The sequence below is a fragment of the Candida margitis genome (genome assembly GCF_024628925.1).
Source record: "Candida margitis strain CBS 14175 chromosome Unknown scaffold23, whole genome shotgun sequence".
NCBI classification, from domain to species: Eukaryota; Fungi; Ascomycota; class Pichiomycetes; order Serinales; family Debaryomycetaceae; genus Lodderomyces; species Lodderomyces margitis.
This window is the reverse complement of record NW_026261783.1, coordinates 145,053-167,489: the sequence shown is the minus strand read 5'-3', so window position 1 is coordinate 167,489 and position 22,437 is coordinate 145,053. Positions and strand designations below refer to the sequence as shown.

Below are 22,437 nucleotides of genomic sequence, written 5' to 3'. Positions count from 1 at the left end.
TTTCAGTGGCGTTTGTTGCCATGATGATTCCTATATTGTGCTTCCCTACTGTCAAGGGCAAAGACTTGCAAGCTAAGAAGATGAATTGGACAGCGTTGGTGTATTTTGGCCCTATGGTTCTTGTGACCATCTGGTATTTTGTAGATGCCCATAAGTGGTATAAGGGCCCACAAAGTAATATCGATGAGGCTGATATTGTGTACGATGCTGAGATTGTTGAATACGGGAGTGAAAAGGGGTGATTGATTGGAAGTGAGGAGTGACAAACAGGATAAAGAAGGGTTCTGATGACGGGATGAGAGTAATCGGCGAAGTCAGAGGGGTTTTCTATAACACGAGCTACTTTATAAAGATAAGTGTACTAATGCCATTAATAACCAGTGCTTCGTAGAAATGTAGCGAAGACAAGTAATTAGATCTACCTATTTGACGTTAACATTAACAGTTACAAAGGTATCAAGATAGGGTTGCTGATGTTTCTCTAAAACCGTTGTCTCTTGTTGTGTCTCCTGTCATACATACTATCGTTGCTGCGGAGTACATTGAGAAGGGTGTAACATCTTTAAACGCCAACAGGAATTGTGATGACTGTTGCCAAAATACGCTACCTCAGGATAGAGAAAGGCAATAAAAAAACTGTAACAAAAGATCGTCATCACTAGGAAAAACAGTTTCTAACAAGTCAGTTTGTTTTTATGTAATAGTTATTAGGTCTTTAGTTAGTTGGTGGATTACTTTATTTAAATGCTAATCTTCCAGTTTCTTCCCTTAATCTTCTTCCAACATCCAGCATTAAAATTCTTCATTCCCAATCTTTGAATACTACTATTACTCTTATTGAATAAACGTAAAAAACAAAAACAAATAAAAACGAATAAATTTAAAGACGCGATTCTTTTCTTACATCAAACCTCACACCATGGTCTTGCCAACGCATTTACAGGGAAACTTGACCCCTACAGAGATCAACTTTCTAGCTGAAAATGAGTTAATAACCATACTCCCCAGATACTCGATCAAGAAAATAAATTTAATTGGTGTATGTTTTTGAATTTCACACAGTGTCTTGCCAAAAACAGCATACTAACAGTGGTTTAGACAACAGTACCAAACTTGCGAGCAATGAGACGAGAAAAAGTTCCCCTTTGGGTTGCTCTTATTTTAAAATCACAGGACAAGTGTAATATAGTTCCACCGAGATGGCTTAATTTTAATTATTTGAAGGAGAAATATGATGACGAAATAAGGAAACCAACACAGTTCAGCGACCTACCTTGGAACTGGCTTGAACTTTCAAAGATCCTACTTACAAAAGCATCGGATGACTTGCCTGACTCTATATCCAATCTACGGTCGATAATACAGGATTTGAGAGAGATACGATTAATCAAGTCGCGGAAGGGATTGAAAGAGTTGAACGAGTCGAATATCCAATTGAATGGGTTGTCGTTGTTGGAGATCAATGAAATGCGACCATTTGTCCTCCCTGTTATGAACAAGTTACGACAATTGCATGACACAACTTTGAAGCATGATGCTGGAACAAATGAGGAAAATATGGCGGATATTTCAGATGATGAGTAGCACATGGAGTAAGTTTATTTGCTGTGGCTCAATGGATATGCTGCTAGGTTACGTAAACTACTGAACAGTATTTATTTTACTGTGGTGGATGTAGATTTAACCAAACCGCGCTTAAATCAAACATCGATGCACTTTTATTTTTATTCTGTACTCTGCGCTCTTTATCTTTTTGACTCATCATCCGCCCATGAGCAAACTCAGGACACTAAATAGACAATTCATATCAAATATAGAAACGCACAAGGCCGTAACTGATGCCAAAAGGAACCTAATATTGTCAATTTTGAAATCGACCACGACAAAACGAGAGGCTAAAAATTATCTTACAAAGTACCAAAACCAATTTGATTTCAGTGATTTGGATTTTGCCAATAATGAGATAGTTCCGTTAAACAAGAGGGAAAATCAACGGGAATTATTTATAAAACGATTTTTGAATCGCCAGAACCCGTTTATCAATATTTATGATGAGGATGAAAGACTATTGAAGAAGATTCCTTTGCGATTGGCCATTTTCAAGATAAAGTTTACCGGGATAGCCAATCAACAATGGTTGGGCATAGCGGAGACGTTCAAAAGGTTGATCACCTTGGGCATTTCACCCATAATTTTACTCGACTTTGACCACTTGCCCGATAACTCTTTCAAGAATAACGAATTGTACATTACTGACCAATCAAATAAGTTGTTGAGTCGTCTTGGAAAGCCGGAAGAGCAAGATGACTTTCAAGTTACCATCTTGAGGTCCTTGTTTACAGAAAAGAATGGACATCTTTCAATTGATAGCTTGGAGCAGATATTGATCCCGTTATACCAAGGTACAATCCCCGTTCTTCAACCCATCGCTTACAATCTGGATATCAATTCTCAAGAGTTTTTAAAGAGTGACTCTTTGTTATTTGCCTTGTGTTCTGCCTTGGTTGAAAAGCGGACAACCAATTTATTGTCGATTGAGAAGATTGTAATGATTGATTCATTGGGTGGTATCCCTTCCATTGAACGAAACCAAACAAGCCATGTGTTTATTAATTTGTCTCAGGAATATTCTGATATTTTATCTGAGCTTTTCATTGGGCATATCAACCCCAAGGTGCGCGACTTGCATGTGGCCAATTTGAATAGCATGAACAATATACTAAGTTTTATTCGAGATAGATCAGATAATGACGAGACAACTGGTATTATCACTACTCCTGAAATCATGTCTATCAATAACGACCAGTTGAATCCTATTATTTACAATGTACTTACCGACCGGTCAATAATCTCGTCATCGTTACCCAGTCTGAACAAGCGAACTCCACAAGTATCAACGACGATTATCAAAAAGGGGGTAGATGTGCAGATACTTGAACAAGACATATATGCTGGTGAGTTCACGATGGAGAATCTCTTTAAAGACAAACTAGTGGATAAAGCAAAATTGGTGGAGTTGTTGGACGATTCGTTTGGGAAGACTCTCGAAGTTGACGAGTACTTTAAACGCATTGACAAGAACTTGGCTACTTTCATACTTGTTGGAAATTATGATGGAGCTGCTATACTAACCTGGGAGCAAAGCAAAGGTGGCAAGATTGCATATTTAGACAAGTTTGCCATAGCCAAGCGTAACCAAGGTCTCCCCGGCTTGGCCGATATAATATTCAAGATAATTTTACAATCACATCCACTGGAACTAATTTGGCGATCACGAAAAGTGAATCCCGTTAATAAATGGTATTTCGAACGATGCTGCGGGTGCATGAGCTCCCCTGAGTCGCAGTGGAAGATATTCTACACTGGTGACATTTTCGATAAAAGAATTGATCGATTCAAGAGAAAATCCATCCCAGCTGGTGTTATCAATGTGGGAGAGAAATTGAAGGAGTATTCTGAAATTTGTGAGAGTATTCCGCCTTCTTTTAAATAGACTTAGATATGATACACAGTCCTTGTGAATCCTGGTTACCCAACAATATCAAGAGTGTCACAAAAAAAAAGCAATAGCCTGTTCCAACGGAATCTGCAAAATAAACTTCAACTCTTTAATTTTTTATACTTTTTTCATGTGCCTTTTAAAAACTCAACAAATAAGCAACGTAACTGATTACCGGTCACTCCTTTCAAACTTCACTCATGATATCAGAACCAACATCTACCATAAGACAAAGACAAAATCAAGATTCCTCAGTGGGCTCCAAACAGGGTCGTGGCCAAGAGCAAAGCCAGCCAAGAAATTCCGCGAAAACCGTTGACAGTCCACTTGCAAGGAGGTTAGCTTATTACCATGAATTAGACGAATGGCAACAAGATAACCATTACATCCGTTCCGGATACGTTAAAGGACATTCACTGTACTGGTCAAGCTTCAAGTCTTTGGGATACTTGCACAACGAGACTGTCAATATCTATTCACACTTGATACCCTCAAGCATATCGTTCTGGTTGATATTGTACTACATCAATTTCCAACTTCGCATCTATGACAACTACTTGGGTATCTGGGAGAAGTTGAACTTTATCCAGTTTGGTTTAGCCTGTACGTTTTGTATGTTTATGTCGTCCGTTTTCCACACCTTGAAATCACACTCACATAAAGTCAGCAGATTTGGTAACCAATTGGACTATTTTGGAATTGTTATCTTGATCACATGCTCCCTCATTTCCATCATTTTGTTTTCATATTATGATGAGCCTTTGGAGAAGTGGATATTTGTATCGTTGACGTTGTTTTTTGGAATTGTGTGTACAATATTCACGTTACATCCAGAGTTTTCCAAAAATCACTACCGACCATTCAGATCAACAATGTTTATCTTGTTCGGTCTTTCAGGGGTGTTACCAGTCGCTTTCGGAATTTATAAATTTGGTTTTGCTACAACTCTGGAAAGAGCAGGCGTAAAATGGTTGATTTTAGAAGGGGTGTTTTATATACTTGGTGCTGTGTTATATGCAGCTAGATTTCCCGAGAGGTTGACGCATGTAGAGGAGGATGAACAACTAATGTTACTTAATCCACAAGCTGGTAAGTTTGACATATTTGGTCACTCGCATCAAATATTTCATGTGTTTGTCGTTATTGCTGCATATTGTCATTGGTTGGCCTTGGTGCAATGTTATCACTATTTGCACCAACATATTTTGGCATAGACTCTCAGGGCAGTAGTCTATTTAGATGCTGGGACATCAAGTTGTAGAAAGCTTTTCTATTTTTAGATTTTAGAAATGTACAAGACCTAGAGGCAAATATAATTGAACTCTAAGAACATTTTCAGTTGCAAATGAAAAATCGATTGTGATAGAATTCATCACCGCGCTTTCTCTGTCAACACTCATGACACGAGATATCAACCATCTAATTATTGTTCCATGCCATGGGATCTACAAACTAGGTCAGCCACAGGCTAAACAAGAGTCATGGTACTTGGCAGATTTCCAGCTCGACGGAAACGATCACCTTTGTTTTTTGGAACATCTAGAACAGGCATTGGGAGAATTGAAAAAAGACCCACAATCATACTTGATTATATCGGGTGGGGAAACGAAAAAAGAGGCAGGCCCAACATCAGAAGCCTTTTCCTATTACGCACTTATTGATCAAGTTGTGAAAAATGAAGTGGGCGTAGATAGAGTAACCACGGAAAATTATGCCCGCGATTCATTTGAAAATGTCATTTTCCTGATTTGTCGTTTTTACGAAGTATGGAAAAAGTATCCGGAACAGATAACCATTATTGGGTTTGAATTCAAACGTGATAGGTTTTTAGACTTGCATTTGTCACAAGCACTCAAGTTTCCCCAAGATCGAGTCAACTATATCGGAAATAGTCCGCATCCCATTTATCCAGCTGAAGCAGAGAAAGAGGCGTACTTCAAGGATTTACAGTCGAGTGAGTATAAAAATGCAGTTCAACAATTCAAGAAGGATTGGTATGGGGTGCAGCAAAACTTGAAAACCAAAAGGAAGAAGAGAAACCCGTTCTCGAGGCTTAATGGCTACGCGTTGAGTAACCCTCTTATCTCGGACTTTTTGCTTCAACTTGGGGACGATCAAGAGCCCAAAAGTAACGTGGAAATCAAGGAGTTATTAAGACCCGCTCCATGGTTTAGTTGATTTAGAAATGACATAGACAGATTAAAGGACAACCCAATCCCTTCATCCGTTGGGACGAGTTGAAAATTCTACACAATATCTCTACCTTTAAACCTTTAATAAATATCCTATATATATACATCTTCCTTTATTTTTTTAGTTTGCCTTTTGCTTCAAACTTCTTCTGGCTTGAACAGCTTTACTCAATTTGGTCAACATGTCAACAGTAGTTTCCCATGAAACACATCCATCAGTGATTGAGACACCGTACTTCAATACGTCCTTATTTTGACCGGCTGGTGGCATTCCTTGTTTTCCTTCGTTAATGTGGGATTCAATCATGACACCAATCAAAGATTCATCACCTTTGCTAATTTGCTCTGCAACTGTGTCCAAAACTTGAGGCTGGTTTCTGTAGTCCTTCTTTGAGTTGTCATGAGAACAGTCAACCATCAATTTGATGCTTGGATCAGTGGACTTGCTAATAGCTTCCTCTGCTGCTTTTACTGATTCGGAATCGTAGTTGGTGATCTTTTTACCACCTCTTAAAATTATAAAACAGGTGTCGTTACCCTTGGTGGTGGTGATGGCAGCAGTACCATTCTTAGTCACACCCATAAAATGATGTCCTTTTGATGAAGCTTGTACCGCATCCAAAGCAACAGCTAAGCCACCATCAGTACCGTTTTTGAAACCAATAGGGAAGCTTAAGCCAGATGCCAACTCTCTATGCAACTGGGATTCGGTGGTTCTAGCACCAATAGCACCGAAACTTAAAAAGTCCAGGAAGTATTGTGGTGATATCGTGTCCAACATTTCGGAACCAATTGGCAATCCGGCCTCAGTTAAATCAGCGTATAATTGACGAGAAATCCTTAATCCTCTGTTGATATCAAAAGAGTTGTCGACATCAGGATCGTTAATCAATCCTTTCCAACCGACAGTGGTTCTTGGCTTTTCCAAGTAAGCTCTCATAATAATACATAAGTCATCCTTCAACTCCTCACTCAACTTCTTTAAACGGTGTGCATACTCTAATGCAGCTTTGGTGTCATGAATAGAACATGGACCAACTATAACTAGACATCTGTCATCGGTACCTTTAAGAATTTGAGACGATTCGAAACGTCCTCTGATGACAGCATCCAAAGACTTTGATGATGCCTTGATTTCATTCTGCAACACAACTGGTGGAATCAATGGATCGTAACCAAGAATCCTTGTGTCGTCATATTCAGCTGGAAGTGGAGTATTGCTCATTGTAGTAGGGAAAGAAAGTATTGCAAAATGCTGTTCTTGTATAACTGTTTAGTTTTTAGTTTCTTTTTAGACTTGTTTGGTTGAAAAAATTTCTGTAATGCGAGATGGAAATTTTTCAGCACTTTAGTTTTGAAGTCTTTGGCAGGTGGAAAGTTGAACTTGATAGAAGATTTAGATAAATATCCTGGAACAAGCAATAAAGAAAAGAAATAGATCTAACTATTGATGAAACCTTTGAAAACTGTGTCTTATATAGAATAAGAAGAAGGAAAAGTACAAGAATAAAAAAATTTTAAAGAATGAGTCAGTATAGAATATGTAATATGTAATCATTTGCATTTAGTCTGAAAATGACTAAGAAGGGGGAAGAAAAAAAATAAAAAAAAATTTTTTTTTTCACCCTCAATGTCTTTAGGTCTTTCTCTCTTTCTGTGTGTCTCTTTATATGGCAAAGCTATAGCTTTCATAATATCTCACAAAGAGTGGTTGGTAATGACGCACTTCTGTACTTATAATTACGTAACAAGCTCTTAAATGATTGACTCAATAACCGCAACTCTACGCGTTGGCAAAGTATATTCATAGTGCATCCCATGCATACACTAGATCCAATCGTAAACCTCTTCTTCTTGAACTATACAGAAGTTGAAATGAGAAGTTTGTAAATGTCGCCGCACGTGGAGCATTTAGCTCCTTCAAGTGTCAATTTTTCCGAGCAATATTCTAGATTCACTCTATTTCTTTGTCATGAATGCTGATTTCCTCTTTTGGCAGGTACTTGACATCACTTTGTCTCTAAGCTGAATTCAAATTCACGTGATATAATTTTCATGTTTGTGTAATATTTACTTTCAATTTTTTAATTTATCCAAACCAAAAGATAACCTATTTTACGACTCTGTTCAAGAAAAGCAACAGGCCAGTGAGGTGCGCCGCATACATTCTATTCTCGGGGTAATACACCTACACTCACATTTGATTTACACCCGATAATCCACCACTAATGATACCGCTACAGATCTCAACTAAAATTTTTACTTCATTCTTTATTTTTGGACTACTAAACAACATATTGTATGTTATTATTTTATCAGCAGCAATAGATCTAGTTGGGTCAGCTACACCCAAGGGTGTCGTGTTGTTGGCCGATATTATGCCGTCTTTCACCTTTAAATTGGTTGCTCCATTTTTCATTCATTTCATTCCTTACAAAATAAGACTATACTCACTTGTTGGATTATCAACCACCGGTATGTTACTAATATCATTGAGTCCACAGCAGTCTATCGGCATGAAAGTATTTGGCATTATGTTGGCGTCATTATCTTCAGGGGTGGGAGAAGTGAGTTTTCTACAATTGACTCACTTTTACACGGTAGGCGACCGAAGTAATGGGGGTAATTCAATAGGAATTAGTGGATTTTCTAGTGGTACCGGAGGAGCTGGCCTCTGTGGTAGCTTTTTGTTTATGTTGATGACCAACATGATCGGCATACCGGTTAAAATTGTATTGTTGATGTTTGCTATTTGTCCTTTGGGATTTTTGGCTACCTATTACTTGCTACTTCCTGCTCCTGACCACGAATATCATGAGATTGGAGATGGGATATTTAATGAAGAAACTGAAGAAATTGGAATCGGCACGGCCGATCTGGACTTACCCGTAGTTTCGACTGTCACTGGGCATATAAAGGTAACTGTGGAAAAGATTAAGCCCTTGATTATTCCATTTGTGATACCATTGAGCACAGTCTACATCTCAGAATACGTCATCAACCAAGGTATCACACCTACTTTACTTTTTCCTTTGAAGGATCTTCCCCATTGGCTATTTTCTAACTACAGAGACATCTACGTTGTTTACGGATTCTTGTACCAGCTAGGAGTATTCATTTCTAGGTCGTCAATATCCTTTGGCATACGCATAAAGAGACTATACTTGTTATCGGTGTTGCAATTTGTCAATGTTATTATAACGGTCATTCAGTCAATATATGACCTTCCATTCACGTCAATTTGGTTGCTTTTGATTCTAATTCTTTACGAAGGGCTACTAGGAGGCTTTTCATATGTCAACACCTTTGTTTCAGTTAGCGAAGGCGTTCCTAAAACCAAACGAGAGTTTAGCTTGGGCTGTGTGAGCGTGAGTGATGGAATGGGGATTGCTATTGCCGGATGTATAAACTTGTGGCTTGAAAGGAAGTTATGTGGTTTTCAGGTGGATAGAGGAAGAGACTGGTGCTTGAATGGAGGGTCGGTATAGAGTTTGATAAATAAATAGATAAAATTGAGGACTGTAATTAACAAATGATTGTTGCGTTATAGAAGTATAGAAATAACTTCTAGAACTATAGAAATCTACGTAGGAAATAGATATAGATCAGATTTTAAAGTCTATTAATACTGAGGAATTTAGAAGAGGATTGTAATTGGCATGACCAAATCAGCTGATTATTGCAGCTATTCTATTCTAAATATAACCCTTTACAAGGGCATAGACTTCATTCGCTGTAGAGTAGTTTTGGTAGCAGCTGCCGGAACTAATCACCTTTTTTGCGCGGTTCGCGATTCGGCAACAATCATGAGTCCAATTTTAGAAAACATCAAGAATCCATTCAACAATGCTAGCCATCAGTAGAGTCCAGAAACAAACAAGTGCTCTTAGACTACTTCAACTATCGTCTCGCTTTCACACTTCATCTTCCCTACACAAAGCAAACAGAAATATTGCTTTCGTATTTGACATCGATGGAGTCCTAATCCGAGGCAAGAAGCCAATCCCACAAGCGAGGTCAGCTTTGGAATTACTCAATCGTGAAAAGATACCGTTCATACTAATGACTAATGGCGGTGGAGTACTAGAAGCGGAGAAAGCCAAGGAAGTTACCCACATTAATGGTGGACCTGATATTTCACCGTTGCAAGTAGTTCAAAGCCATACACCCATGAAGGCACTAGTGCAAGATCCTGAATTCAATCGTGTTTTGGTTGTTGGTGGTAATGGTGATAATGCTAGGAAGGTGGCACAAGAGTATGGGTTTAACGATGTAATCATGCCCATTGATATTGTGAAAGCCAACAGGTCGGTGTCACCGCATGCCATGTTCACCAAATGTGATTTCGATGAATATGCCATTGACATTGACTTGAAAACCCCTATTGATGCAATCTTGGTGTTTAATGACCCTCGAGATATGTCGACTGACGTTCAAGTTGTTCAAGATTTACTAAATTCAAACAATGGTTTAATTGGAACCAAGCGGAGCCTAAAGAGTGTTGAAGATAGAGCAAAGCCGTCGATTCCCATCATTTTCAGCAACAATGATTATATTTACGCCAATGATTTCCCACTACCAAGATTTGGTCAAGGAGCATTTCGGATCATAACTGAGACGTTATACAATACCACCAATAAATTGTCATCGCCAAACAATCTCCAGTCGTTAATTATGGGCAAACCGTTCAAGTTGCAATATGACTTTGCTCACCACGTCTTGATCGATTGGAGAGATAAATTGATATCAAAAAAGTTTGATGCCAAGCAGATCCTCCCTTTACTTGGTTCAGTTCCACTGGAGTCCCCTTTTACCGATATATATATGGTGGGCGATAATCCAGAATCAGACATCAAGGGAGCCAATGATAATGGTTGGCAGTCAATATTGTTGAGAACTGGTGTTTTCCAGGACGAAGATTACGATAGCATCATCGCCAAGCCTACTGTTGGAGTGTTTGACAACGTTGAAGTTGCGGTTAAGCATGTGTTGCAGAAACACGATATACCTATACATTAGAGTGTAATAGAACAGATAGATGAATGGTCACAGTAGGCAACAGTGTAGTTTACACACTAGTGTTTATGCTCGCCATCAGGTCAAGAGGCCTTACAGAGCCCATCTTGTCTCTATCTTTATCGACCCTCATTGGACGTACAAACACCCTTTGTCAAGGTTCAATCGGTTAAATCTGATTGTATGAATGCGCGCTGTTAAGTGAGAGTGCTTACAATAAGATTGCGTACAGTAACAGACCAATTTGTGTAATCTCCTAAGTCCGTGTTTCATGTTTAGATTAGACGACAAAGTGGAGTTTGTGCAAGTACGTAAACAAGCGCCCTGCGAAAAGATTGCTTTAGGTTTAGTTGTTGTGTAAATAATAACGTGGGGGAGCCTGTACATCGTCTATTCCAGCCCATTATTTCCGTGGAGTTCAGAATTGAAAACAAATAGAACCCAAACTTACACGTAGCTTCATTGTCAATTTTTAATAGAGCAAAGATATTGTCTGTGTAATGGTAAAATTCTTTTCCAGGAACAAGGAGGTGTGCTGATGCGTTTAAAGCAAGGAGTCTGTGAAGTGGAAACATCCCTTTTACTTGAAATCGTTTAGAGAATTGCAACAAACTGACACTATCCAATTTGGTTACTTACCTATTAATTGACATCTCTTCTTGAATAGAGATGGAAACGGGATCCTTTTCTGCAGAAAAAGCCAACATGTGATTTTTACACTTTGCAGGAAGATCTTTATAATAACCTGATGATCTTATTTCAAATGATTGACAATAGACGTAAAATCCGTATCAATTTTCTCCACTTTATTTGCATTACAATAGAAAAGGGTTCTATTGTGTATGTAAGCATTAGTAACTTTACATCGGGAGGAGGTGTGAACGTGCGTACTTTTTTCTGGTGTAGTATTGTTGTGCATGCTTAATTACTTATTTTCAAAGCAATCATTTAGATCCTTTGCTCTCTCTTAGAAGATAGAGCTATTGTATTTTGACTTCTCTGCATGTTTTCAGAGAGTTTCAAAACGATTCTTGTACTGAAACTGTGGAGACTGCTTAAAGTTTTATCCGTGAAGAGTGTATAGCAAGGAGTCATGGAGTTAGCACACCCAGTGTCTTGTTGTAGTAATGCTTTAAGCAACTTTATGTTGCCCCTGCTGCACAATCTATAAACCAGAATAGTCAGATTTTTACAGACAAGTGCTCAGAACCGTAAACAAAGTAAGAAGAAAATTACGAACCGAATAAAGATCGTCATTTTAGAAAATTGTTTTGGTTGTTAAGAAAATACCTAATCATATATCAGGTTGCTGTTGAGTGTAATTCAACATCACGCAACAATGACAAGCTCAACCTTAAAGTTTGCCCTGGCAAGGCAATAATTGTCAATTTGTTGACGATTGAATGTGGAAATATGACCGTGTGGAAAAAATAATTAAGATAATAAAAGTGTTCCGTTTTGTGCAATATCTGAATAAATGAAACGCGCAATTTTCTCCAGCTAACAATGCGGTATAGATTTATAATCTGGCCAAAAGTGGAGATGGATCCTGCCTTTACTTACGTTAGAGATACTACTCTTACAAATTACAAAATTGCCGCAACAAGTTGTACAACCGAAGAATAAATTTAAAGCAACCCAAGTTCACGCCTTGCAAAATAAAGCTTAGTAACACCTGTACGTCATTTTAAAGTTTTGTCAGAGATATCGTAATTGATTGGGAGGGAAAAAGAAAAAGATCTTAATTCCGGATCTATTAATATATCGTCTCACTATATATTGTATCAGTAATAAGCACAGAAACTAAAATTCACAGTTTGGTGTAAGATCGTCTAAAATTCCTTGCACAACATTCTTGGCAGAAATGTTTCAGGACATAAAAAGTAATTGCTATCTCTCAAATTCTTTCCACTTTTCTTTGGTAACATGCAAAAGATTAGGCGAGACTGTGTTTTGCTAGTTGTTGGTACGCTTTTTCTTTAGTCACACGTGTACCTTAGAAGCGTTAATGTTGCCAAAATGCAAGTTATAAAGTCTACAGTAGGTTTTGTTTCATCTCTGAATGTAGCTCGTACGATATATAACATCTTGGAAACTAAGTTCAGTGAAACTCTGAAAGACTGCTGAGTAATATTCATAAATTTTTGCTTATTGCATCTACCATGCAGTTTTTATTACGGTCTGGCTGGTTAAAGTTGCTCTCAATCAATCGAATCATGAAGGACCCTGACAGCACAAGCTAGATTAAAATTCCGACTCTCCTATGGACACACCTCCTCCCCTCTCTATCTCCCACGTACACTCTAACACTATATATCTGCAAATTTTCATCTGTGCTAGTTTTGTCCGGTTGCATTCCCGTCATCAGACAATGCTTGCGTCAACTTACGATGCGACAAGAAAAATGAATAGGACGCGGCAACTAAGGCGGGCCCCCCTCTTTTTTTTTGGGGCACTCTCAAAGCTAAGCGACGAACTTTGTTCAAGCAATTTATGCATTCATCAGCCCAAGAGAAGAAAAAACCAAAAACAAAGCAAAATTTTCTCTGCTTAAAGAATCTTAGCCACGATCTTCAAATTCTAGTTTTTGTTCTCTCTTTTTGGTTTGTTTTTAGGAGTCTATGCATAAATTGGAAGAAGATTTTTTGTTGTCGGGTAATATATCTAACACAAAATGGGATGCGCTGAAAATATGAGCTTGTTGTTGTCGGTTAACGTTGCCATCCCGACACAATGAAATAATATACAAAAGCAGGCTTTGCAGGGTAAAACCAACAAAACTTTGGTCATTCATCCTCGTCTAAAAAGGCGAATCTCCACTAACAGCCGGTACCTTGCGTTGGAGACTAAAAGTACTATCGATCTCAGTGGAGTGCATTAGGGGGAACATTAACCTGAATAAGTCTGAAAGGTCAATTTCTCTTTGTTAGTCTCGCAACTCCGCTAACGGCTACACGAACAGCAACACATTTAAGTCAGCAAAATCGGATCCGCAAGATCGAATTTCAGATTTCAGATTCAGGTTCAAGATTTCTTGCTCTGTCTTTGAGGCTTTTGTGTTGAAAAGACTTTTTACTAATTGTTTCTTCAACAAAAGAAGAAACGCCTGAATGTAGTACTGAGCAATTTTGCACAAACCCAAACGCCGGGAATTGAAAAAACAAAAATAAAAAATATCTCATTCTTTTTTACAATTGGTTGTGTTACAAAACATCTTTTCTTCTCTTTTCTTGACTCTGCTGCACCCTGTGCAAACTATCGCTTCTTGCATCCGCTTTCTAAAAATACAAAAGCAAAGAACGAAAAAAAAAAAAATACAACTGCTCACAGGATGCCAAACGACAAGAAAGCGTTCCGAGTCGCCTCAATTAAGAGAGACGAGGAAAAAAACCTTGTCGTACCCTCTCAGTTGACTTCTACAATGTGAAGCGAACCCTTCAACTGTTTGAGCTATAGTAGTTGAAGTCCAAAAGGTGCAAGAATCTTAACGGGAGTGGAGATTTAAAAATTGACGCCAGATATACCCCTCCTGTTCTCAGATCTATTTGATTGTTCATGGAGGTTTCGAATCTAAAAATAAACAATAAAAGGAGATTCTGGATGAGCATTCCTTTTCTTTTTTTCCATTTTTGTATTTTTTTTTTTCTTAATTATAATTAAGCCTCCAGCTTGCAAATTATGCGATAAAAGGGCGAGCTACCCATTTTGTCAAAATTTCAGATATTTTTCGTTCTTTCTTCAATAAAGCTTTCTAAAATCTATTCAATGACTTCAGATACTATTCATAAATCTGTAGTTACTCTTTTGAGAATTTAAGTTGTTGCCCGGAAGAGCATTTTTCCTAGAATTTCATTCTAGTTTCAGTTCGAATTGTTTGTGAATCTATTCTTTTCCTGTCATGAAATTGCAAGGGTTTTTGTGTGACTTATTGATCCGGAGTGAGGTTTTATCCATTGGCTCAACCAGTTCCGGCACAGCTTAAGTTCAGTTGTAACCCCTGTTATCTAAGATATAAATCAGTAGCAACGACACCTAGCTATGGCCAAAGCTACTACTACACTTTCTCCTTATTTTTCATTAGCTGTTCATTAAAAACTAAATAGTGTACTTGTAAGCATGAATATATATATAAGGAGACTCTAAAGAAGTAAAACATTAAACATCGATAACCACTTATCCCTAGTAGTGTATTTCAACCATTTATCCCAATGATGGAATAATGGTATTGAAGGAACTTGGCCTTGGTAACATACAGATTAGCTTCTAGGCATTGCTGGTGGCGGCAATGACATGTACCCTTGTGGATGGTAGGAAGTATTTGGTGGGGGTGGTAGTTGTTGGTGATGAAGCAGGTACATGTGGGCATTTGGTGCCAAGTGTGCTTGTTGTAAAGAGCTGGTTGAGTGATTTTGCTGAAGAACAGCAAACTGATTAGGATAGTGTTGAGGTGTTTTCTGGTGATGTTCTAATAAACCTTGAGGTCCATTAATCGTTGATTCCCTTCTGTGGTGACCATTGGACACATTTCCCAACTGTTTCCTGGTACTTATTCTTCTGCCATTCTTACCTTTAGTAACACGGTTATTCAATACTTCTTCAGCGGCAACAGCAGCACCTTTTCTTTTGACCAACTTGGCGTGAAACAAGCCACAGGCATTACACAATGTTCTTACACCCTTTGGTCCTCTTCTCCACTCTGGTGTTTCAGTGGTGCCACATCTGTGACATTTATTTGTAGTCTTTGGAATAACTTCGGTTATTGTATATGGTTGTCCGATCTGCAAGCCGTGGTTATTAGGATGCTGAACTGTGTAGTGAAATTGTGAGTAGAAAGACACTTGTTGTGGAAGATATTGTGGAACTGGTGTTGTGAATGCTCGAGAAGGTTGGTGATAATGAGGAGAAAATTGGCCTCGGTTATACTCTAGTGGTGACTGGTGTGTTGGTGGAGGATGAACAGTTTGCAGCAGCTGTTGGTGGTGGTGGATATGAGGATGACTTGCTTGAAGGTGCATTGTTGGTGACGATGTAGTTGAAGCTGATGAAGCTGATAGAGGGGCAGTAGTTGATGCTATGCCCGTTTGAATCACGAGTGGTTCTTGCCTTGGAAACTGCGCCTGATGTTTGTGATTATAACCAATAGCAGGCGAGCCAAGTGAGACTGGTTTTGGAAAGACGCCACTACTTTGAGTTGGACCGGTTGGTGTGTTACTGGTTGAGTTATTGACTCCTGTACTAGATGGTGTCATTGGTTTGATTGGTGGTATTTTGAACGTTGACGTAGCTGTGTCGTGGACACTAGTGTTCAAGCCAAGACTAGGTAATACTGGTGGTTGACTTTTGGCATCTACAAATGATCTAGGGGAAGTAAAGGCATCGTTTCCTAGCTGGTAGTGGTGGCTGTGTTTGTTGTGTTGGTTTTGAAACTCTTGTCTTGATTTGCCAGTCAACTCATGAATGGAGGGTAATCGGATTGAGCTTGGCGAAGTTGCCGCTAAAGCGGTAGTTGTAGCTGCAGATGACATAGGTTGTGTTTTAACAGAATAGCCCAATGCTAAAAGAAGATTGACAGGCGTAAGTAGTAAAAGCTAACAGATAAGTTCAGCCGTGTGTCAAAATAAAAAAAAGAAAACGGTTCTTTATCTGAATCAAGAGAAACCAAAAATTGTGGTGGGATCCTTTGACCTTTATATGTATTTTAGATAATTTCGGAATTCTGGCGTAATAAAAGCTAAAGCACAACACTTAATTGAAAAACCATTAACATTTTTAATTTTTGGTTGTTTTTATAGTTACGCAAATTTAAACATTAATAATAATAATGTTAGAAATAATTAATCTATTTTTAATTTAGACATGAATTACACAAACCTCAATTCATAGAAGAAGAATAGAAAGAAGAAAGAAAAATAATAATTTTGTTTAAAATGAAAAAAAAAAGATTCTTTTTTTTGGTGTGGTGTAATCTTTTAAGCAATCATACATATAGTACATACGACATAGAAAATAGTCCTTTCAGAAAAAAAACACCTGCATATAATCTGAGCACATTAAAATTAATTATTTATTTTATTTATGCTTGGTTTGTGGAATGCTGCTTTGTGAAATCTTGTGTTTTAGCTTCTGTGCATTAACTCCAGTGACTAAAGATGAAAGATACTCAATTTATGTAGAAGAGCTTAAATGTGGGAAAGAAGAGACAAAACCACAACCATAACTGTGTATGTATTATTTGCAAAGGATCGTAGCGGCAACCGAATCCAAAGATAAAAAAGCCAAAATATAGAGTGAAGTCATACATACGTTTGAGTAAGAAAAGCAAAATCTCTCTTTGTCCACTTTTAATCTCCCACATTCGGCTATTGAGCTACAGCATCTGAATTAACCCGTTACACAGTTTCTTCTGACGAGGACAACACATGCAAAACCACCAAAGATAAAATAATATTCTCTTGCAAAAACAAACAAAAAAAATCATTTCGCATCACCATTAACAAAGACAACAGTATTCAATTGTCCTGATAAAACACAACCTCACTATTGTCTTGGATAACTATTATAGCCAAACTTCGGCCGAACTTTAGTTGCGCATCTTGTTGTTACAGAGTAATAGAAACGAGTATCCTGATGTAACAACAGGTGCAGAGTGGAAAACCCCACTTTGCCTATTCCTGTTTTTCTCAAGATCTTTGGAGTTTCAGCTATTCCCCTCACTATCTCTGTATCGCTTATTAAAAGAATATACATAGATTGTTACCCTTTAGAGTCGAAAAGCTTGTTTGTGTGCATATTTTTCCTAACAAGGTTGAATCTGCTTAATCGAGAGAGACTTCATGAATTACTAAACATCCTTGTTGAATCTAGACAAACAAACAATAAGAAGAAAAAATTAAAAATAAAAGCTAAAATGAAGGAAAAAGAAAAAGAAAGGTGCATACAGTAATACATTCCCTATTACAAGCTTTTCATTGGTACAAGTTGGCAACGAGTAATAGTACATATGTATGGATGCAATCAGTAGTAAATAAAGGACAAAAGACTAGTAGTATACTTCAATCGTACTTTTACCTTTAAGGTTATAAAATAATATTGGGTCGTTATCAAGAGAGAGAGAGAAAATAAAAAGAAATTTTGTTTTATTATGAAGATTTGTAGATCTCCATGACTACCCGGCTGACTGGTTTTGTAACTCTTTTGCTTGATACTTTTCTTTTCTATATTTTTGTTTCTTGAATTTTTTTCTTATGTTGCTTTATGAAGATTTTACTCGCTCACAACTATATACACACCCTTTCCACTTTTTATAGATATCTCTTTTTCCTGTCCTATTGTTTTATTATGCATTCTGTGTATATCTGGTTACTTTGTTGACTTTCCAACAACCGTTTTATTCTTTTGCTATTTGGTTTTAGTGTAATTTGCGTACTTTTACAAAGGGAAATAAACCAAATCAGATTTTTTTGTAATTCGTTTCATTTCAAAATAATTATCTATTACATATTTTTTTATAGACATGCGGGAAATCTTGACTTTGAAGACATTTCCGCCTTGTTTGAGATATTATCTTTGTCTTTCTTGAAATCACTGACATATTTTTCCCCGTAATGCAACCCTGGAGTAGGTTCTTATTTTTTTCACAAGAAAAATGAAATAAAAATAGGCTTTAAGACTTTTAAGCACTTCTCTCTTTCTCTACCTAAAGTTGTCACATCGCTTCTCTTGTACGAAGGATTAGTGTATTTTTATAATTTTTCTTGAAAAATCTCTTTCCTTAAAGGTTATGATACTTTTTCCTTTGTCTAAGAAAAAAAACGTTGTTTCACACCACCATTGAGAGAGAGAGAGATACATCCACTTTGTTTTGCTAAAACTGAAAAAGAAAATTAAAAATAAAACCTCTTTCTTTTATTGTGTAGAAGAATTCATTTCTAATTGTTCTAGACAATAGGTGTTACCTTTAACTGAATTGCGCTTGTGCGCTCTTTTTTATTCCTTTTTTTGTGAACAACTCGAGTTGAGGTCACAGGTCACGTCAGTTCGTGGATAATTACAACAGTTACATTGTTCTTCAAGGGGATTCCTGTGTTTGCGCATCATTCTCAGCAATACTGTGTCAACCCATCCCTTACGCTTATTTGCCAATTCTTCATTATCTAAGCAAAATCGCTCTTTTTTTTCTTGTCGCTCTCGACAAGCTAACTTTTTTGCCGTTAGCGACAAGAACAATTGCCCTTGTGGAAATCTGTGTGTGTGGCGGAGGGACAAGCGGGGTGACAAGATCCAACGCCACGCACCAAGCTAAGACATTTTTTTTCTCTTTTGCCGTTTTGCACCGCAGCTAAAGAGTTGAGTTGTGAATAACTCCCACCTCTCCTTCACCACTTCTGTATCAGATAAGCTTAATTTAGCAATAACACGTGCACTTGTGTACAACGGCAACCCTTGTTTCAAATGCATTAATGTGTCATTTACTCTTTTCCGCTAACCGCATATAAGTTAGAACTCAAAAATTGAATCAGTCGGACCGGTTCTGCAATTTTTGCAGGAAAAGTAGGATTTACAACGCTAAAAAGCATCGAATAACAATAGAAATTGCCACACTTTGCCGGTTCGAGTGTCAAGAAGAATAGGCGCAAATAATTATATGCAGGATACAGATAGAAAATAGCAACCAATTTTATTGTTTCATGCCATTTCTATCGTTTTTCAACTTTTAAACCACACGGAACGAAGTACTTGATGCAGAGCTAAAGGTTACGAAAATAAATCAAAATACCTCTATTGTCCTTGACAATTGGATATGCGGTATTTCTAAAAGTAAAAGTTAAAAGAAAAGAGAAAACGTGGGTCAGTGCTCCTGTAAAACGAAGTATATTGAGTTAGCAACCCTGATCAACATGCTTTGTTGAACACCCCAACCTAAACTTGTTTCTAAGGCTGCAAACTTCTTGTACAAATTTACAACGAATTTACAAATTGACAGCACTAAGCTGACACTTTTGTCGTCTGGTAACTTGCATATAATAAAACTTTTGAGATTGTGTAAGCTATGACGCATCTCTTGGCACGTTGTTGGTGTTATAGTTTTCAAACAATAGTAGAAAACAAAAAAACTCCTCTGTTATGTGTGCCTTGTTCTTCGTGCATGGAAATATTCTTTGCGGGTTAAATGTGGAGTTCGGCGTGTCTTTGTTTCTCGCCGTAAGTGCAAAGGGGCGAATCAGTGCATGGATTATAGAAGCGTATCGAAATTGCTTGTGCTCCTTTGTCTCTGGAGAATATGTCTCTCCTACTAATTTCAGTAGAATCAATAAAAAGCTTTGGTGGTTAAGTTTCGAAATTGCTCGTATATACCATACAAGGCATATAAAAAGATTAAGGTTTGAAAGACAAAGCTCATAACCTGCAAGTTAAGTAACTACAACCAATTTGAATGCTCAATACGAGAAAAAGAAGGGTCTGTAAAAAATATGCAAATAGTCTTGTTGAGTCTATGAAATTTGCATTTATGCACTTCATGGTAAATATTTTGACACAGAAAACGACCTGAACAATACAGCTGACAACATGACGTAAAGGAAGCGATATTGTATGACACGACTATTACAATATTGACTCAACCTCTCTTTTCTGCAAACCTTTGTACATCGAACTTTTGTCGGAATTGAAATTGCTTTTGTGCCCCCTGCGAAAGTAAAACGTATGAATCGCAATGACAGAATGCGTCAATCCTTTACATTTGTGTTGAAAGGGAAATGATCGAACCGACATACTTGGTTTAAGAAAAGGCTGGAGAAGCGGGTGATAGAATGGGGAACAAAAAGCATCTATGGTTGTAAACGCTCAATCAGCAAAATAGCTTGCGAAACTAGTAAGCAAAGCTGAATAGGCGACATTGTTTCTCTCAGCTTCATTGTCAGTGTACTGCCAAATTGAAGCTTCAAATGAAAGCTGTATTTCTTTTCGGCGGAATCAAATAGTCACCACAAAGGAGACAAATGGAAGCGGTTGCCAACTTGATAATCAAAGAGAAAAATCCCGCATTGTATCCGCGGTTAAGCACGGACGCTACATTGTCATAGATTACATCAATGTTGCTCTTAAATCCTATCTCGCGTAATCTGAAATGCACTGCAGTGTGATCTTTCTTGGGGGAACAACGGCGGAAACTGATCAATCGAAAAACGGAATGTGTCTTTGAGCAAATACAAAAAACTGCGCAATTTATGTTTTTGGACTTTCACACGACGACAATTCTCTTTTTTTTTGTTTCTCGTTTACTATTATTGTAGCAGAAAGTAGCACAATCAGATCCAACACCGTTTGTATTGTTTGTGCTACTATTAAAAGATACATCTGGGATCAATATGCAAGATATGTAAAATATATGGTATTTTTAGTAACAACCTTTTTTTTGGTTCACAGAGAGCAAATTTCATCTATTGTTTTACACTTTGCGCTTTTTTACCTTTTCTAGAATCTATTTTTACTTTATTATGCCACAAAGACTGATAAAACTTGTACCAACTTGTGTAATTACATCAAACAACATACGAATATAGCACTCCGAATGGTGACGTTCACTCCCATTGGTCTAAATTTGTCATTTTCATTTTGATAGCATTGCTTTGTACCCATTTCTCTTTCGTTACAAACACAAATTCAAGTTGTAGATAACAAACTTTTCATTACATGACCTTTTCCCCACGCTTTTTACCCGCGTCTAAGCAATTCGACGGTTAAGGATATTTGGTTACGACAAACTGAACACGGTGGTCAAAGAAAGCAACGTGCAGATACGCCATCAAGATTTAACCCTCACAACCGTAAAGACAAAAGACGTAATATGCAAAGCAGCTCAAAACCTGCGTAATCCAAACTCAATAAAATAAGTTCATAACCAAAGATCATCCGATAAAACTTCCACTCTATGAGGTAATGACAAAAACTAACTAAAACACAATAAGAGCTGCATCTGATACTCTTATTTGGTCAATGTCATGAAAACGCTTATCTAACCAACTGTTTACAGCTTCAGGTTACTACGTAATTTCACCATGGATATAGAGAAATCGCTCAAAGTTAATTCCGTGAGCTACCACTGTCCACTGAAAAAGTATTTGCAGAGTTATCCATTTTCATTCTTGAGCTGAAGGTACTTAAGAGTGTGCTTTGTTCTCCTTAACTCCTTTCTTTGAGGAGTGTGAACAGCCTTGCCAAGAATTAAACATTGGCTGGAGTTCTAGCAATCAGGCATTGAGATCTATAAATAGGAATACAGGATGAAAGGGGGTTTGGGTTTGGTAAATTTTTGAAGTCAGTTGGAAATAGTTTTCTGGAGCTTGACGTTGCGTATTATTTCCAACACTTTGTAATTTTTTTGAGCCATGTTTTGTTCCAAAAGTACCGCAAAGAAAATGCAGAGAGCACACCTAGACAAACAAATTAATTCACTTTTGGCAGGATAAACTTCATAAGCGCACATTTTATCAATTAACTCTAAGCAGTTTTCCTTTGGCTATTTTCAATGTGGCACTAAGAAAGTAGACTGTAGACCACGAAAAACTAACGAGTTTCCTGGTTTCAATAACTTCTCATCGAATAGGAAAAGGTTTCGACAACAATTCTGGCTTAGCAACTTTAAAACAATCTCTACTATTATTCGGGCAAATTGGTTGAAACTGGAAAAAGATCAGCATGTTCTTTTACTTCACAATATGAAACCAAATC

General features: G+C 37.6%; 8 protein-coding genes across 8 annotated transcripts; 6 read left to right on the top strand and 2 right to left on the bottom strand. All coding sequences in view use genetic code 12, as the record gives it.

Annotated features, from left to right (window-relative positions):
* Positions 1-919: 919 nt before the first annotated feature.
* Positions 920-1,584, top strand: PSF2 (DNA replication protein; the record flags this gene model as incomplete). Its single annotated transcript, XM_051813861.1, has 2 exons — positions 920-922; positions 1,099-1,584. The coding sequence occupies 2 exons, from the start codon at positions 920-922 to the stop codon at positions 1,582-1,584; spliced, it is 489 nt and encodes a 162-aa protein (XP_051672610.1).
* Positions 1,585-1,771: 187 nt separating this feature from the next.
* ARG2 (acetyl-CoA:L-glutamate N-acetyltransferase) lies at positions 1,772-3,493 on the top strand (the record flags this gene model as incomplete). The annotated part of the gene is made up of 1 exon (XM_051813860.1): positions 1,772-3,493. One exon carries the CDS (start codon positions 1,772-1,774, stop codon positions 3,491-3,493), a length of 1,722 nt encoding a protein of 573 aa, XP_051672609.1.
* Positions 3,494-3,699: 206 nt separating this feature from the next.
* On the top strand, positions 3,700-4,713 carry CANMA_001849 (PAQR-type receptor; the record flags this gene model as incomplete). Its single annotated transcript, XM_051813859.1, has 1 exon — positions 3,700-4,713. The coding sequence occupies one exon, from the start codon at positions 3,700-3,702 to the stop codon at positions 4,711-4,713; it is 1,014 nt and encodes a 337-aa protein (XP_051672608.1).
* Positions 4,714-4,897: 184 nt separating this feature from the next.
* Positions 4,898-5,677, top strand: CANMA_001848 (uncharacterized protein; the record flags this gene model as incomplete). The annotated part of the gene is made up of 1 exon (XM_051813858.1): positions 4,898-5,677. The coding sequence occupies one exon, from the start codon at positions 4,898-4,900 to the stop codon at positions 5,675-5,677; it is 780 nt and encodes a 259-aa protein (XP_051672607.1).
* Positions 5,678-5,812: 135 nt separating this feature from the next.
* On the bottom strand, positions 5,813-6,916 carry ARO4 (3-deoxy-7-phosphoheptulonate synthase; the record flags this gene model as incomplete). The annotated part of the gene is made up of 1 exon (XM_051813856.1): positions 5,813-6,916. One exon carries the CDS (start codon positions 6,914-6,916, stop codon positions 5,813-5,815), a length of 1,104 nt encoding a protein of 367 aa, XP_051672606.1.
* A 1,003-nt stretch (positions 6,917-7,919) lies between these two features.
* Positions 7,920-9,179, top strand: CANMA_001846 (amino acid transporter; the record flags this gene model as incomplete). The annotated part of the gene is made up of 1 exon (XM_051813855.1): positions 7,920-9,179. One exon carries the CDS (start codon positions 7,920-7,922, stop codon positions 9,177-9,179), a length of 1,260 nt encoding a protein of 419 aa, XP_051672605.1.
* Positions 9,180-9,537: 358 nt separating this feature from the next.
* CANMA_001845 (uncharacterized protein) lies at positions 9,538-10,710 on the top strand (the record flags this gene model as incomplete). Its single annotated transcript, XM_051813854.1, has 1 exon — positions 9,538-10,710. The coding sequence occupies one exon, from the start codon at positions 9,538-9,540 to the stop codon at positions 10,708-10,710; it is 1,173 nt and encodes a 390-aa protein (XP_051672604.1).
* Positions 10,711-14,963: 4,253 nt separating this feature from the next.
* Positions 14,964-16,232, bottom strand: BRG1 (GATA-type transcription factor BRG1; the record flags this gene model as incomplete). The annotated part of the gene is made up of 1 exon (XM_051813853.1): positions 14,964-16,232. The coding sequence occupies one exon, from the start codon at positions 16,230-16,232 to the stop codon at positions 14,964-14,966; it is 1,269 nt and encodes a 422-aa protein (XP_051672603.1).
* Positions 16,233-22,437: the final 6,205 nt, after the last annotated feature.